Here is a 17,174-nt window from a genome sequence, read left to right as displayed (position 1 = left end):
CGTATCTAATTCGGGTAAATTTAAAAGGCAGCAACTACAGGAAAGTCAACAACAGTGGCAAGAAGTAAAAATGGAAAACATTAAGAGACAACAGCAGTTGCAAGAAAACATGCAAAAGTGGCAGCTTGAACAGCAAATTAAACAAGAAGAAAGATTACAGCAGTTGTTGGAGGAAAAAGAAAAGAAACAAGAAGAACGAGAAAAGAAACAAGAAGAAAGATTACAGCAGTGGCAAGAAAACCTGCAACAGTGGCAGCTCGAACAACAAAATAAACAAGAAGATAAATTACAGCAGTTGTTAGGGGAGAAAGAAAATAAACAAGAAGAAAAATTACAGCAGTGGCAACTGGAACAAGAAGGGAAACAGGAAGAAAGTCTCCAACAGTTGCTGGAAAGTCTCTTCTTGTTTCTTTTCTTTTCCTCTAACAACTGCTGTAATCTCTCTTCTTGTTTATTTTGTTGTTCGAGCTGCCACTGTTGCAGGTTTTCTTGCAACTGTTGTTGTCTCTCTTCTTTTTTCTTTTCTTGTTTATTTTCTCGTTCTTCTTGTTTCTTTTGCTGTTCTTGTATTGATGCCATCAAATCTGCTAAGCTGTAGTTTGATTTGCCGCCTCTCGTTTCCATTTTTTTTGTCCCACTCTCTGACATCAATTTGTTACGTCTCCGTTCGTTAGTTAATTTTCCGTAAATTCGTTCCGACGAAAAGTTAGCGACACAAGTCCTTTCTTCAATAAAACTGGTTTATTCTTTCCGAATACAACTTTGCTATACACTTAATTTCAACAGTGGACAGGGTGCAGATAGCCCATTGGGTAGCTTAGCACTAAAAACAAACAAAACCAGTTATTGCAAATAGACAAGTTACATCTTTGTTCTTTCTGTTTCCCATAACTGTCATAAAAAAGCGCTTCCTCCAGTTGGCCGACTTTTTTTTCGTAAAAAAAGAACCTGATGTAAATGTTTTATAAAGCTTTGTAGTTGATATAGATATTGCCACATCACTGTTCTATTAATATCTCTTGGGCCAACGGTAAGTTTACAAACTTACAACTCTAAAGTCCGGGGTTCGATTCCACACGTAGTCAGAGTGCATATAGCTCATTGAATAGCTTTGCATTAACAAAACAAACTATTAATACCATTTTACGCAATTTAAATAGGTACTTATATGAATTATCAAATGAACTGGTTGCCTTGTAGCGATGAAACCACCCCGAGATCTTTACGAAACGTTTGGACAACATCAATGGTTTTGCGATAATTTGCAGGTTTTTAATTTTTTGTTTTATGCATTTAAGAATTTTGTAGCTTACATTCTAAGGAACAACAAGTAACTTAAAAAATAGTTTCATGAATTTTGCTAAAGGTGGACTGTAAGGGGGCAATAACCCCCTGAGTAATGTGGGTGTTTGGCATTATTTCTACTACCTTAGTGCAGTTTTAAAGCCCCAGTGACTTACCGGTAAGTCTCTGGATTTATAACGCGAAAATTCTGGTTTCGATACCTGTACTAGGCACAGAACAAATAGTCCATTGTGTAGCTTTGCGCTTACCAACCAACCAATAAACAAACAGTTTCTAAAAATATTCCAAGGCTAAGTTCAGCATTCCAATCCTTTCCCCTCAAGAGTAGATTTCATTTAAGAAATTTCTTCTAGCAAATATGTGTCCAACTGTCTCCAGCTAATATGCCACGAACAGATTATCTTCTAGTACTTAACCTGTGTTCCTAATGTTACTAAGGGTGTTTATTTGTAACTGGGGTTCAGCATCATTACACGAATGAAAAAGTACATAAAGCAAAAATCTGTCGGAGAGAAAGAGCCACCGCTGCCAGAAATGTACTAATATGTTATAACGTATAGTTATTAGAGTTGCATAATACATATATTTTAAATAAGACGGTTAATTTTCAAACAATGGTTGATATATTTAGTTTGAATTAAAAATACACATTTTCATCAGTTGTATTTAATGGGATTTTATAGTAATTATCAAAATTAGTTTTATTTTATCCCATGAAAAATATTTGTGAGAATAATTTTCTTCATTTTACAACATATAAAAATGAATAAACAATTTCAATGTACACTTATCTCACAACTTGAATGTATTGTTCTTTTCGAACTAGTTTTAATTAAACCTATAATAGTTTTTCTTATCGGTTGTCAAAACGAACATAAGTTAGGCCAAGCAGATGTGTATTTTTTAAATTTAAACTAACAAAATGCCGAGCAAAAAGAAAAAGTATAATGCGAGATTTCCTCCTGTAAGTAATTTTGCTTTAGCTTTACTTTTACCCCTTTTTACTTTCGTGTATGACGTTTACAAAATATATAACTAGTTTGATGAATAAAACATCTTCGTTGAAACAAGTTAGGCCTAACAATTCACAATATTAATTTGATCGAAAATTACACCCACCCAGTGTAAGTCTGTGTGACTGTGGGGTTCGAAGGCCGAAGTACATGTCATGTTATTTTCTTGACATTGGGTCAAGCAAATAAAAATAAAATCCAAAATATAACTTGCAGTTGCAAGTTGTACAAATATAGTTAAAACTGGGTCGGATTCAAGCACGGGTTTAAAAATTAAATTAAAATTTAAAATTCAAGTTAAATTACATTTGATAAATCGAAAAAGAAATGGTAATAAAAATGTAATAAATGCATATTTCCTAAGCAGTTTTACATTTTTGTTTTGTAAGAATGTTACTGAAATTGTAAGTGAAAGAAACCATTGTACACTGCATTTTTCGAGATTGACCATAAAAAATTAAATTTCATTCAATGTTATGAATATAAGTTGACTCAAGATTTGTGCAGACTACTTACATCATGAAAACTGTGCAGATTACTCCTGTTTAGTGCTCTGTGATTGATCATCAGTGAGTTTTGCATACAGATAGAGTTCAAGGCACTCCTCTGTATAAAAGTTGATGGTTATTTAAGAACAGAATTAAAATACGAAGTAAGTCATGATTCATTACAACATAGTTGAAAATGGAGATATAGGATTAATCAGTTTAAGTCAGTGCAACTATATTTTTAGTCAAGAAAAATAATATTGAAGTTTTCTGGTATTTTTAGGATTGTATATAATATAAACAGAAGGATAGTTTGGTAGTATATACCATAGTAATATACTTTGCAGACAAGAAGTGGTGCTGTACGACCTTATAAGTAATTAATATCTAACATAAGTTAATGTGGTAGTTGTATTTTGTAAATATAGAACTGTATAATGATGGTGAAAGTTAGGTGTGACCCAGTGGTTAGCATGCATGGACTTTGAATCCTAGGGGTCATGATTTGTGCAACCCATTGTCACAAAAATGCAATCTGCAGATGGGTCATGGGTTCATTGTAAGAGTGATAGTCACATCTCATTATTGTATTAGACTCAAGTAACCCAAGAATTGGCAGTGGGTGCTATTGACTAGCTGCCTTCCCTCTAGTCTTTTTAGTTCAAAATTAGGGATGACTGGGTGCAGTTAGTCCTTGTCCAGCTTTTTACAAAATCTTGATACAAATAAATAATAATAGAGGGGCAAGACCTTTTGTGTCTTGGGCCACAAGAAATGTTAATCTGGCCTTGGTTGAAGATTAATGTCTTCACTCTACCATTCACCACGTTTCTTTTCGTCAAGTGAATTTTCTATAGCTTTGATATATCCTCTGCATGTTTGAGAAATATTCAAATATTTCCAACAAAATATGTAATGTTTTACTCTTTATGCTTACGTGAAGGGCTCAGACATGTTTTTGCAACAAAAAGTTTGTTTAAAGTTAACTAAATATGTTAGGCCTACACTGTGCATATTGTTAACACTTGTCCATATCAAATGATTATAGAAAATGTTAAGTGGCTGATCATGTATGCTAAGTAATATCTTGATATGATGTCATCTGTTTTGTGCATGTCTGTCTCAGTGTGAAAAACCTCTTTATAAAGTTTTATAATTAAGCTGATGAGGTGTTAATGGCCACATATTTATAGTAGTACTAGTACCATATATATGTAGCCAAAAATTAAAACTATAGAAAATTTTATATATTTTTTCATTTACCTGGTTTTATGGTGTAATAGCCTGAAGCTTAAAGCCAATATGCAGGACAGTTTTTCTCTCTCTGACATTTAACTGGTGACCCTTCTCAGCCTTATATAATTGAGATACTACTTTAAAATATAAACATTTAAGTTTTGATTTTTATTCTGAGTGAAAGATGTGTTTTTCTTGTGTAGTGACTGTAACTGTGCAGGTGTATTGGAAAAGGTTCTAAAAGCATTTTTATAATCAACTTACCATGTAATACTTAGTAAAAACTAGAACTAGGTGATTAACTTGGTTGATATAAGCAAATACCTATCAGTATATCAATTACATTGATTAGTTCACATAAAATAATTGATTAGTTAGAATTTTGGTTAAATTGTTTGATGTCAGGAAAATCATTTGAAAGGAACATAAATTATTTTCTGAACAACAATTTAGTGAGAAAAAATTTCACATGTTTGTTTCCTGAGACACAGAATTTGAAACATTTTTGTATGACATGCTTATTTCAGTTTATTGATGGGAACTATATCATTATCCTCAAATTATCATCTGATCCTTAACAACACTATCCAATTCTTTAACATAATTTGAAATGTGTATGATATGTATGCTACTAATAATTGTAGTTATACTTAGCACATTATTTTTGGCAAGTGTCTCTTACTTGATGCCATTGTTGAGTTATGGGCTTCCTTGTTCAGAGAAATAGTTTAATGTGCAAGTATGAATACATTTTATGTACCTATGCTTTGGTATGTTATGAAGATTAACAAGGGAATGTTCTCTATTTCATTTCAAAACTGTTGCAAAGAGCCAACTTCTTTTGTTGTAAGTGTGCATAATTACTTTATCTACTCTGTGAAAGAGTTCAACTGTTAGGTTTACAAAACAGTGTTGTGCAGATGGTTCAATACCTGGAAATAACATGTTGTGTGTAGAAAGTTTGGAAAAATGTGGTTTATCTTGTAAATAATATTAAGGGATTAAAAGTATATAACTGTATATATAATTCAAACAATATAGGTTTCATTCACTATAATTTGGACTTTAGAAGTTCAACAATGTCTACATATTACTGTGAAATAGAAAAATTAACAATCGCAAACCATATATCATTAACTTAGTTTGCTGAACTTTAAAATTGATATTTTATTATTTTGAATTTTATATTAAAACACATAATTGATATGTAAAGTGTATGTTAATGAACAATAATTCTAGAAAGAACTATTTGACGTTATTAAGAAAATGATTTGCCATGGTGCATATAGATCAACCATATTTACTGTTTCCCTAGCATAATTTAATTGAAGGTCTGTTCTGGCAATTAAGTGTTAGAAACAAGAACTTTAACTTGACCCACAGGCTTTATAAGAAGTAAATATGCTATCATTAGATAAAAAAAACAATAAATATTTACTAAATGAACAGAAGTGAAACTGAAAGTAATTCATTCTTAATTTTATAGAATGCATGAAAGATATTCACTGTTTTGACTGTCATATGCAGTGCAATGTAACAATGTTTAATGGACAAAAATTGAAAAAAAAAAGTCCTTCCTACCTACTTAAATTTTTCCTGGCAATGTTACCATAAACATATAATTATTATTTTTTGGGCTTAATATGTAATGAAAAATAAATACATGAGGATAGAGAATTAGAGATACAGGGAATCTGCATTTTGCTGTTTCAAAATTATAAATTGTTTGCTCACTTTGCACTAGAATTTTGTTGTATACAGTATAATGATGTAATTTTTTCCCTGTGAAAATCTTATTCTCCACTACATTTAACAAGTGAAAGTGGTATGTGCTGTTAAGTTTATTGTCCCTTTTTACATTGAAGACACCCCTAAAGTATCCTTGTGCTTGATTGTTTAAATGTAGTTGTGTACATTCTGTTCACCACCACATGATTGATTGGTTCCATACAGTTGTGTTCATATAAAATGGTAAACTTTACCCCAAGAACTAAGTGTAACTTATGTTAACCTATGCCTACTGGTAATCTTACTAGTCTGTTATATTTATTGTTTTTATGATTTATAATCAATGTCATGAAGTACAACATAATTTAAACAACATAGTGCACTTCTAAGGGTGCTTAAATACATTTTCAAACTACTTTTTACGTTAGGTTAATAAACTTTATTTCCTTAAAAAAATAATCACATATAAAAGATTAAAACAAAAACTAGTCTTGGCAGCTGGCCTGTATGATGTTTCAGTTAATTTAATGCATCCTCCATTGTTGGGAAGAAAATTATTTTTCAGATCATGTGCAAAAATACATAAAATTTGACCAACAATACTGATGTCCATAGAAAAAAATAAAATAATATCAGAGCTCTTAAGATGGTGAACTTATTTTAAACATTTTTCAAACATTAAGAAAAAAATGCCAAAAAGATTCTACAATTAATATATTTTTTAATGTTTGACATTAGCAATTTCCAAATAGTAGATATATAGATTATTTTAAAAAATGTCTTCCAAAGTTGATTTTCCAGTATGATATCTTACCTGTTTGTGTTTGATGATGCTATCGATGTGCAGTTTTTGCTCACCACTACCTTGATACTTTTACCTACCCCTACGTGTTTACTCATGACACAGCTTCATGTAGCATGCAAGAGTCCTCCACCAATAGGAGCTCAACACACCCTCCTGGCATAGCTGACTCTTTTTGTACTGTAGAACCCAATCTGTATTCCACATTGGCATGCTTGTCTTCCTCTGCCCTATTCCTACAAACTTGGCTCCTCTGTTGTTAGGATCTTCTGGGTAGGGATGCCCTTTTAGTCACATGTGCCTACCCACTTCTGATTTGCATGACCTTTGTATGGCTCCATTTTTATGCCAGTCAGTCTTTGGAGATCTTTCTGAGTTATTGGAGTCCAGAATGGAGGCTGCTCATCAATACTCCTCCTTTTCATCCTTGGTCTATCGAACCTGTCAGTCACCTTTTTCTGGGGTTCAATTACCAGGCATTTTCCTGGTTTTGCTCAATTCCACTTAGGTGTGCACTCCTCTTACTGAAGAATGGACAAAAAAAAATCCCAATGCTGCCTAGTTTTGGACTGGGGATTATCTACCACATACAGTTCACCCCTCCAACTGGGATTCCTCATCCTACTGCCACCTAGATTTTGGTTCTCGGATGGCCTGGTGTTAGATTAGAGTAAGTTCTCATACTTGTGGCTGGTAGGGACCCTCTACCTATCAAGAAATGGACCATTCCCAATGTTGTCAAGTTTATTGGACTGGAGTTGTACCACCATGTTGCATTCCCTCCCTTCCTACTTTCACCTGGATTCCCAAGTGTCCTAGTGTTGGTTGTGTACTGGGTTTGCATATGTGCCCAGGCTAGGATGGTAGGATGAAAGCCATTTTCCCTTCTACTTCTTAGTCTTGAGGTGAAAATGATAGGAACCCTCCTCCTACCAAGGACCAGATAAGAAATACCTGATGCAGCCTGTTTTTGGAGTGGAGTTGACTTACCAAATATGATCTGATGTGCCCTAGCTACTGTACACCATTTGGCACATCCAGTTATGCATTGGATGTGCATCCTTTCTGCCCAATTTAGCAACATGGACTCTCTTTGGATGCTTTTTGAAGGGTGCTCATCTAGATAAATTTTGCACTGGTCCATCCACCAGTTCAATGTGAGATTCTAGCTATTACATGAGAAGAGGTTATAAGTTATAATTTTCCTCCATTGAAAATGTGTTTCTGATAGATACTTACTTCTTCTCACACTTCCCACTTCTGGTGCTTCTTTTTTACCTAATGTCAAAGTGAAGATTTGGTTCTACAGTGTAGAGAGAGCCAGCTGTTCCAGGAAGGTGTGTTGCAGTCCTGTTGGTGGAGGGCTTTTGCATGTTACAACACAGCTGCACCATGAGTAAACACATGGGGTTAGGTGAAAGTATCAAGGCTAGTGGTGAGTGAAACTTTTGCATATAGAGGGCAGCACTGAACTAGAATAACTATTATGTGAGAGAAGGTAAGTATCTATCAGAAATACATTTTAACATAACATAATGTTTTGGGACAACATGAAACCTATTGGTCCATCTCAGCTGTTTCATCCTCATTGTAGGAAAATTAAAACTTTTTACTTACTCAAGTTATGTGAGAATTTTCAATTGTTTAATTTTTAGTATTATATAGATATGTATGGCTATAACCATCTCATGAGAATAATCAACTAGTCAAATGTAATCAGTTAATGAGCCAAACACTAATTGCTGAACTCTATTATGAAGCAGTTCTGTTTCATGTATGTTTTAGGCAAGAATAAAGAAGATAATGCAGACTGATGAGGAGGTTGGTAAGGTTGCAGCAGCAGTGCCTGTTATTATTTGTATCCTTTGAAAAACTGCAGGTTGGTTATCAGACTAGAAACAACTGTGGTGTGTGTACTCAAAGGTATTTTTAATATGTTTAGGACACAATACTTTTGAAATTAGAAAGATGAAGAAGATTATTTCTGATGTATTGGCACTGAAATGGTGAATGACCATAAGCAGAATTTATGCTTTGACATTTTTTGTATTATAAATGTGTCTAATTTTCAGTGAAAAATGTAACTTGATTGTTTTAGTAGCTAAACCAAAAAGAATTAGAAAGTTTCAGTTCATTCTGAATTGCTCAAAACTCAGATTTGAGGAAGCAAATATATGAAATAGTTAAACAGTATTTACATTTTGTTAATTCAATTTATGAGAGGCCCCCAGTTGGTATGTCTCTACTTTCACCAGTACATAAAGAATGCCTCTTGTAATTATTGCTTTGATTCATGGTGTGTTATTTCATAAACCTAATTTTTGGCATTACAAGCCTTACCCCTGAGTCACTAGGAGTGGGGGGAGCAGAGGTCTTGCATGTGATGTCATAAAACTACTGTTTCGTTCAATGCTGCCATACTGGATATCAAACATTCCCTTCTACTAGTCAGTAGCAATCCATATATATAAATACAACATTTGGTAAAGATTTGAATGCTGTCAATGGCATAAAATTGCCTTTGGTAAAATATATGAATCTGAATCCTACTGCTGTTCTCTTTCTTGATACAATTTTTTGTATGCTTGCTACTGAGATGACTTACAGCATTAGATAACACAATATTTGAAGACAAATTCATAATTTTTCACTTAAGACAGATGTAAGCACTTTGCATCCACTATGGGGTAGTAAATTATAGACCGTTAACATTTTGACATCAATGCAAGACTTCTATAGCCATCTCCATTTCATGCACACTTTTATAATGCTTGTAAGATTTATGAGCATCACACTAAGATCTTTTAAGAAATATGGTCCCATCTCTTCACATATATCTTTTAGTGACTGGAACTGTTTATATTGCAAAATGACAAAATACTTTTTTCTAAAAGTTGTGAGTCAGTAAACCTAAAACTAACAAGTTATTTCAGTTGTATGTGAGCACATTAATAATAATCATACTTACATCTGTTGTTCAGTTAACTTTCGCTGTAATCACATCCATCAGTTTTCTGGACCAGGTGATCATTCAGGAAATATAAATATTTATTAATTCATCACATGTAAATATGTTTCTCAAGGTTAAGTAATGAAGGATATATTTATAGAATTGTTAATATAACTGTAGTATGTTTCACCAAACATGGTGGAGGATGAGTTAAAGATGCAAATAAGTTGCAGTCTGTCTTTTCAGAAATATCTATGTTTATTTCTCTAAAACAAGTGTCAATTGTTTTATGCCCCTTTTACTGTTTCTCAGCTTTTGAATGGGCTTTCATCATTGCTTTTCTCCATTTTTCTAAAGTCATGGATAACTGCCCTTCAGCTATAAATTTATGATCATCGTGTTTATTGAACATGTCTACTTTGGCATTAATATTCTTTCAGAAATGAAATTATTTCTAGCAGTTTTCAACCCCACTTACAATAAATCAATATCTATGCCATACTGTTTATACCTTTAACAACTTTTCCCTCTCCTCCTCAATAATACACTTTGTCTCACAACAAGATAAACAAATTAATTTGACTTATTTTACAATAGTAAATATTTTTTATGAGAAATGACAATCTAATATCCATAGTATTTATATATTTTCCTAATAGTTTATTATAGTAAGTATAATAAGCTAGGTCTACAGTATTTTTGAGTTGTGAATATGTCTATATATGGTACAGCATGTTTCACATTAACCAAAATTTCATAGTAACCAATGCTCAACCACCATAATTCATTAATGTAGTTTTACCATAAGAGTAAATGCTGACATTAGAATGTGTGTAAAAGTAGACTAGACTAACAAACACAAAATAAAATAAAAATTGCTACCTCTCAGTTTCATCAGATGTCTTATATCCAATTAAAACATTATCCATCATTAAATGAGAAAGTAAAGAAAAAATTCTTTATCCTCTATAATGAAAACAAAAGAAAGATTGTTTTAACTTCAGCATGAGCTGCAGGTGCAATGACATTTTTGAATTATGTTGTTGCTTCTGTATATTTCATAGTTTGAACAATGTGCATTAAAATCTGTGCTTGTTAATTTAAAGTGTTTTGTTTTAGTTATGGATTATATTGAACACTTCTTCAACTTGACATTGTTAGCAAGAGCATTAGAACTGTTTGTGGAGTCTCTTATCAAACGAACTAGTGATATAACACGGTCCAGAAATGCTAAGACTCTCACCACCTCACATTTGTAAGTTACTTCAAATATTTAGGTGCTTTTTATATATCTCAATTCCAAAAAAATGAATGAAGATGAACAAAGTTATTTTAAATCATTTTAAAAACTAAAAAAAATTTGTTTATAGGTTAATAATTATATATGACCCTGTTAATTGTTTTGAGTGTGATCACGAGGTTTTTTATTTGTGAAGTATACAGAAAAACTTGGAATATGTTCACGAGAAGCACTCAATTCTGTTGGTTTCAGATTAGCTTCAGTTTAGTATTCATCAGACTCGTAACCTTAGTTGCTGCTTGTTCATATCAAAACGTGCCTATTTTATGTTTGACAAGTTCTCGGGTTTTCTAGGAATGTATTTATTTACACTGGTTGATAGCCACCTAGTTGTCATTTAAAGAACCACATTTTATTTGTGAATGCTTTATTCATGTTGATGGTGAAAGTTTGTATAGAAAAGTACACTTGCACGCTGATTTGTTCTTATGCTATTATGGAAAACAAGGATTAGATTAAATGTCCCAGTTTTGTGATCTTAAAATACAACAACTTTACTTTTTTGTTGTTGTTTTTCTTAAAGGCTGTACACTTATTTCATTGATTTAGTCGAAGTTTAGGTAAATCGAGCTCACAAGATCATAAGTAATTATTCTCAATAATTTTCAAGAAATGCATTTAACAAACTGGTTCATTTATAGTATTATCAGAGAAGTGTTGAATAAACATGTGAACATATTTAAAAAAACAGTTGTAGTGGTGTTAATGTAAGTAAAAAAAACAGTCATTCTGTATCCAAATTAAGTTGGTTCCTGTAATACATAGTGTGTATCCACAGATGTAATTCAGTTGTGTATATAACTTGTCTTTTTGAGTAAGAAATGCATTCTATCTTTAAAAACACATTCTTAAGTATAAAGTGGTCATTAATCATTTTCATTTTCACATGTCTTGTTTATGGAAAAGAGTATGTGAGCTCAATCACTCTGTAGCTTATTACCTATATAAAAATATAACACAATTCTAAAAAACCTGAGAACTCATTAAGCATCATGCAGCAATAAAAGATGCAGTTACTATCACAAATAACAGATTTATAATAATTAATAGAGTTGAGAATAAGCAGCAATAAAGGATTTAAAAGAAACTGATGATAACTAAACTGAAACCTATTTTAAACCAAGATAATTTGATGCTTCTGTTTCTCTTCAGACTCTAAGCATTTCTAAATTTTTAACACAATGATTTGCTTACACATCTTCAATAATAGTGTTTTAGCAAGAAAACTTTGATTTATACTTTTATCTTAATACTACTACTAAGTGATTTCCTGAGTATTTTAGAAACAATTGAGTAGGTTTATTGTAATGGGAGAAAAGTAGACAAGTAAAGTAGAATTTTCTGCATTTTCATTCATTTTCAAAAACAATATTGAGGCTGATGCATTCACTTCCAGGTCAATTAATATTTTTGGAAATACTCATACATCAGTTACTAAGTCTTGTATATTAATCAGGAAATTATATAATTGAAAAATACAGACTAATCCAAGTTCAGAAAGAAATAAGATAAGAATGAGATTATAAGATTGTTTGTTTCTTTAATTTATTATATGCCTGTACCGTCAAATTTTTGTTTTTCTTCTCACAGCTAGCATGTTAAATGTTTAGAATTTTCATGATTTAACAAACTTTTTTTGTAAAACCTTCCTAAAATATATTCAGATAATTATATTGGACCAGTTAAGTTTGAAGAAACACTTTGAAGAATATGTAATTGATCTGTTAATATTTGTGTTTTTGATACACAAATTGCCCACGGTGTAACAGTGATTGGGATTGAGCTTCATATTGAACTTGCTATGTTGTACTTCATATTTTAACAGTTGAAGAAAATAAAACTTATCTATGTTGTAGAAAGGCCTGCATTATGGCTGATTCCCAGCTCCATTTTCTAAAAGATTTGGTTGCTTCTGTTCCTGATGTTCAAATGGAAGAAGAAATGGCAACAACTGGTGGTATTGAACCTCAGCAAACAGGTCCTTGTGCAGTTGGTCGTTCAAGGTACTTGAAAAAAAGTATTCTAGATTTTACTGTTTTCCTTTACATTAATGATGTTGGAAAAACACGTAGATTCAAGAAGTCTTGATAAAAATGAATAAAACCCCTATAACCTGAGTGCTTTCGAAAAGGTGGACCTTTCGAAAGAGCTCAGGTTATAGGGTTTTTTACTCATTCCTTTACATTAAATTGTTACTGATTTTGTATTCTTTGATATGCATGTTTTATATTTCACAGATGTGTTTCATCTCATACTGACAGCTTAAAATTTCTACAGTTTTACTACTTTATTGTAGTAGTGCAGAGGAGGGTAAAGGCACATCTTAAGATTTGTTATTTATTTTTTATACTTTTGGGGACATTTGTTTCTGACACAAAACTATTGGATAAGTAAGTTGCAGTGAATCTAACCTGTTGTTAGAATTAAAACTCATTGGAATACCTTTACCTGCTGTAAAAGGTTTGTTTAAACTTTTTATATGTGCAGTCAGACCTTGACGTTAACTTTGAAAAGCACTATCTAATGGTTTCCAGGTTTGTTTTTTTTCCACTAGTAAATTTGGAACTAATACTAGTAACGCCATTATTTTTCTCTGAAATTAACTATTACTTTGTCATAATTATCTTATGTATTAAATGTTAATAAATACATATAAATATTCTGTTTCACACTTTCTTTTCTGATACTTCTGAATATCAAACTCATTTTAAATACATGTAACAGTTTTTATTTTAACTATTTCACAGAAGTCAAAAGATGCTTGAGTTAGGCAAAAACTGGTATATTTACACCTGCATCAACAAATTCAACAGTATGTCACTGTTGAGGTCAAGATAAAAAATATAGTTTCTTTGTCTGTGTTTGACCAACCTGAAAAACAACAACCTGGTTTCAATAAAAGTTTTTTCTAATTCATTGATTTGTCTAAAAATCGATTTTCTAATCTTGTTTCAACTTGTTGCTGATCAGTATCACCAAAATGCTTACTGTCTAATGAATGACAAAGCTAAATTCACACTAAAAAGGGGGCCTATAGTTAGAGTAATTACAGAAAGTACTGATTGTGAACTTATTTTTGAAGATTCAATTTCTTTTTTGTGTAAAGACAAACTTTATGTAAGAACAAAACATTGGACCTTTTGGATAAGGTTTATGTAAAATGATATTGAATGAATGTTTATGTAAACTTCAACTCACTAGTTCACCATTAAATGTTATAACAAGGTTACATAATATACATGAAGAAGGATGATGTAATGTGTTTCTGTTGGGTTTATTTTACTGAAAATGGAAATACCTTCAAAAAATAGGGGGACTGCAAATAATGAGTAAACTCATTCTACTTGTGCAACCACTAGAAACTTCCTTTATTTCGCCTCAAATTTTGCATTTAGAGCTATCATGTTTCAAATTTTCTAACTTGAATTGTAAAATAACTATGATGTAAGTAATGTTTGATTTGTTCTGATTCTACATCAGTACTGTATTTGTTTGTCATAGTTACTATTTGGTATTCAGAAATAATGAATACTCCCTTCAACATATATATATATATATATGTAGATATAGATGCAGAATAAACAGATTGTTTGAAGAACTGCTTTTATTGTTATAATCTGTTCACAAATTATTTCATTATTGAAGGGTTTTTTTCCCAAAAAGTGTGAAAAATATAGTATTCTGTGTAATGTTGATTGTAATTTTACATAATGAATAGAAATAACTTTCTAAAATCAGCAAAAAACAGTGTTTGTTCTTTTTTTTTATGTTTCTGTTGTTTGATACAACTAGTCTCAAAACATAAAAATTAAAATCAATGAAAATCATTTGGTAGGGCTCTCAACCTTGTCTTTGATGGGTATGTGAAATGTATTATGTTAAATGATTTACACGTACCTTTCAATTGCATAAATGTTGAAACTTATAGGCACTTTACCATGTGAAATAACTTATTGTTGAAAATTGCATGCTCTCAAAATTTCTGGAACTATTGTTTAACATGTGGTTTAAACACATTGAATAGTTATGCATTAAAATTTTCAAGTGTTTTATTGTACATGTTTTCCTGAAATAAACTATTGATAGTACTTTAAACTTAAAAAAAAATAACTGCCTGCCTAGCTATACAACTTTCTTGGATAGGGTTGGGCATAGGCAAACAAACATTTTTATTTCTAAAAGTTACAGACAGCAGTAGAAGCCAATATGCCTAACATTAGTACTAATGATAGCCAGACTAAGAGGAATGTGAAAAACCAGATCTGCAGTTTACATAATTTCTATTTTATTATCACCCTAAATGAACAGTCATTTTAACACTGTATTTTTTTAACCATGTTGGCTGCAAAACTTTACTGTAGTAGCTAGATGGTGTGAGTCCAGAAAGTTGGGCCATGTACAAGTGCCTTAAGTAACTAGTCACGCTAGTTGAAGCTGCAGTATTACTATCCCCATTTCCTGACATGCCATGCAGCTCAAATGGAGATTGCAAAACCAGCATGGCAATGACAAATGAAACACTGAAATGCATTTATCATGGGCGTATTGATTATTGATACTTAGAATCTGCAAATTTTCCTCCTGAATATACCAATGATTTTTTTCTAGTGCCTTCTATGTTTTAATAGCAAAAAATGCAACATCAACCTGCAATTTACTGATTTGTTAGCTTTGGTTTTGAGCCCTGGTAGTGTCTATTGAAACATTTTAGTGCAGTATGAAAATGTTTACCTGGTTCTACTTTGTAGAGGTAGACAAAGACACAGAACTGGTGGAGATGGCAGTGCTGGACCAAGTCAGTCAACAGCAGAAGATTCAGAAACTGCAAGTGATGAGGAGCTCATGAACAATGAAGAAGTAAGATTGCTTTCCAACTTAACAATAACAACATTGTCAGTAATTTTAATTACGTCATTCTTAATATTGATTCCCATTAACTCTAAAATGTTTAGGGGCATCATTTCAGTGCACATGCTGTGTGGTGTGTTTTATAGTAATGCAGAACAAAACTACTGAATGAAACTGTTTGAATGTTGAGGTGAACTTTTTACAGAGGATGTAGCTTCTGGATGTAAATTATAGTCATATATGGTATTTGTATGAATTTACAGATTAAAATTAAAATTTCAAAAAAAAAAAGATTTGATTGTAATGTTTTTCTAAAGAAACAATCAAAGATGCTTATCTTTCTAAAAGAAGGTAAATACACAATACCATGTAAAGTAACTTAAAATAAAATTTAAATCCACAAAACAAAACAACGGCAAATTTATATGGATACAAGTTTTGACACTTTCTTTATGAGCTTTATTTTGTAATAGGTAATGAGATTTCATTTAATATATGTAATAAGTTTTAAGCTCATTTATATTTATTTATGTGTTTTTACATTTTATTTGGTTATTGTTTTTTGCCATTCAAGCAGTTACTTAGGTCTTACACCAATAAGGCCTAACAAACAGCAGTTTTGTAGGCAAAGCGAGTGCAAAATGATTTAAGCCGATCTCATCTTGACATTCAAAAAATGTTTCCTATCATACGGAAACACAATAATTCTAAACAAGAATAAAATGATAAATCATTCTTTAAAAAAAAAAATTAGGACTGTAATTGTGGCTGAAGTTCATAAATATATTATCTTTAGTAACTTGTCACCACACTAAACTTTTATCATATTGTTTTGATCTTTTACAAGTATCCTGAACTGAAATCAGTATTTGCTTATATGTTTGAAAAAACAAGAAAAAAGATTTCATTACATGTCTAGATCACTAGTTTTATGACTTCTCAAAGCTTAGATTACGTAATTACATCACTCCATGACAACCAAAGTTGAGAAACAGAGATTGATTAAAATTGATAAAACTGGACTTATATTGAACTTCCAAGGTTAAATTTACATTTTTGCCTTTCCTTCTAGGGGATTATAAGTGCTATATTTTTTCAGAAAATTTTTATGAAATTCACAAACACCAATGTTTTTGTTCAAAGCTTGTTGAAACCAACTTAGAGTGAAAATTTACAATTTAAAAAATTATGTATAAAATGAAATAAATGAAACCTTTTTATTAAATACATTTCAGATCTCTGGCATTGAGTGAATGGTCTTATTATCTTTTTTTATGTAAGAATTAGGATGTTATTTAGAAAAGTAAGAAAATACTTGTATATATCTACAGTTTGTTTGTGTTATTTATACAAGCAACACATCCTTTTCTATTGTCGAATCCCTATGCACAAAACTTCTTTTAGAAGCGGTGTCCAGTCTATACATTTCTTGGACAAAAATAACTTATTATCGAGAATACAGTTGTCCAAAAGATCAATGTCTTTTTAAGAAAGACCCCCCCCC

At 31.6% G+C, this 17,174-nt stretch overlaps 1 protein-coding gene across 6 annotated transcripts in view; it reads left to right on the top strand.

The window, feature by feature from the left end:
* LOC106470646 (dr1-associated corepressor-like) overlaps window positions 1–17,174 on the top strand; it is a 31,893-nt gene that overhangs the window by 8,041 nt on the left and 6,678 nt on the right. The window contains exons 1-5 of one of the 6 annotated variants that reach the window (XM_022399269.1): window positions 2,118–2,269; window positions 8,358–8,397; window positions 10,642–10,777; window positions 12,679–12,825; window positions 15,571–15,679. In XM_022399269.1, the coding sequence (XP_022254977.1) occupies window positions 2,228–2,269; window positions 8,358–8,397; window positions 10,642–10,777; window positions 12,679–12,825; window positions 15,571–15,679 (474 nt within the window). In that variant the 5' untranslated portion in view covers window positions 2,118–2,227. Of the gene's footprint in view, window positions 1–2,117; window positions 2,270–2,873; window positions 2,971–8,357; window positions 8,496–10,641; window positions 10,778–12,678; window positions 12,826–15,570; window positions 15,680–17,174 lie in introns of those variants that run through there. The other 5 variants (XM_013931212.2, XM_022399273.1, XM_022399270.1 and 2 more) reach the window with 5 other exon arrangements.

Source organism: Limulus polyphemus, unplaced genomic scaffold, assembly GCF_000517525.1.
Source record: "Limulus polyphemus unplaced genomic scaffold, Limulus_polyphemus-2.1.2 Scaffold4134, whole genome shotgun sequence".
NCBI lineage: Eukaryota > Metazoa > Arthropoda > Merostomata > Xiphosura > Limulidae > Limulus > Limulus polyphemus.
The sequence above is the reverse complement of the archived record's forward strand: the minus strand, read 5'-3'. Positions and strand labels throughout refer to the sequence as shown.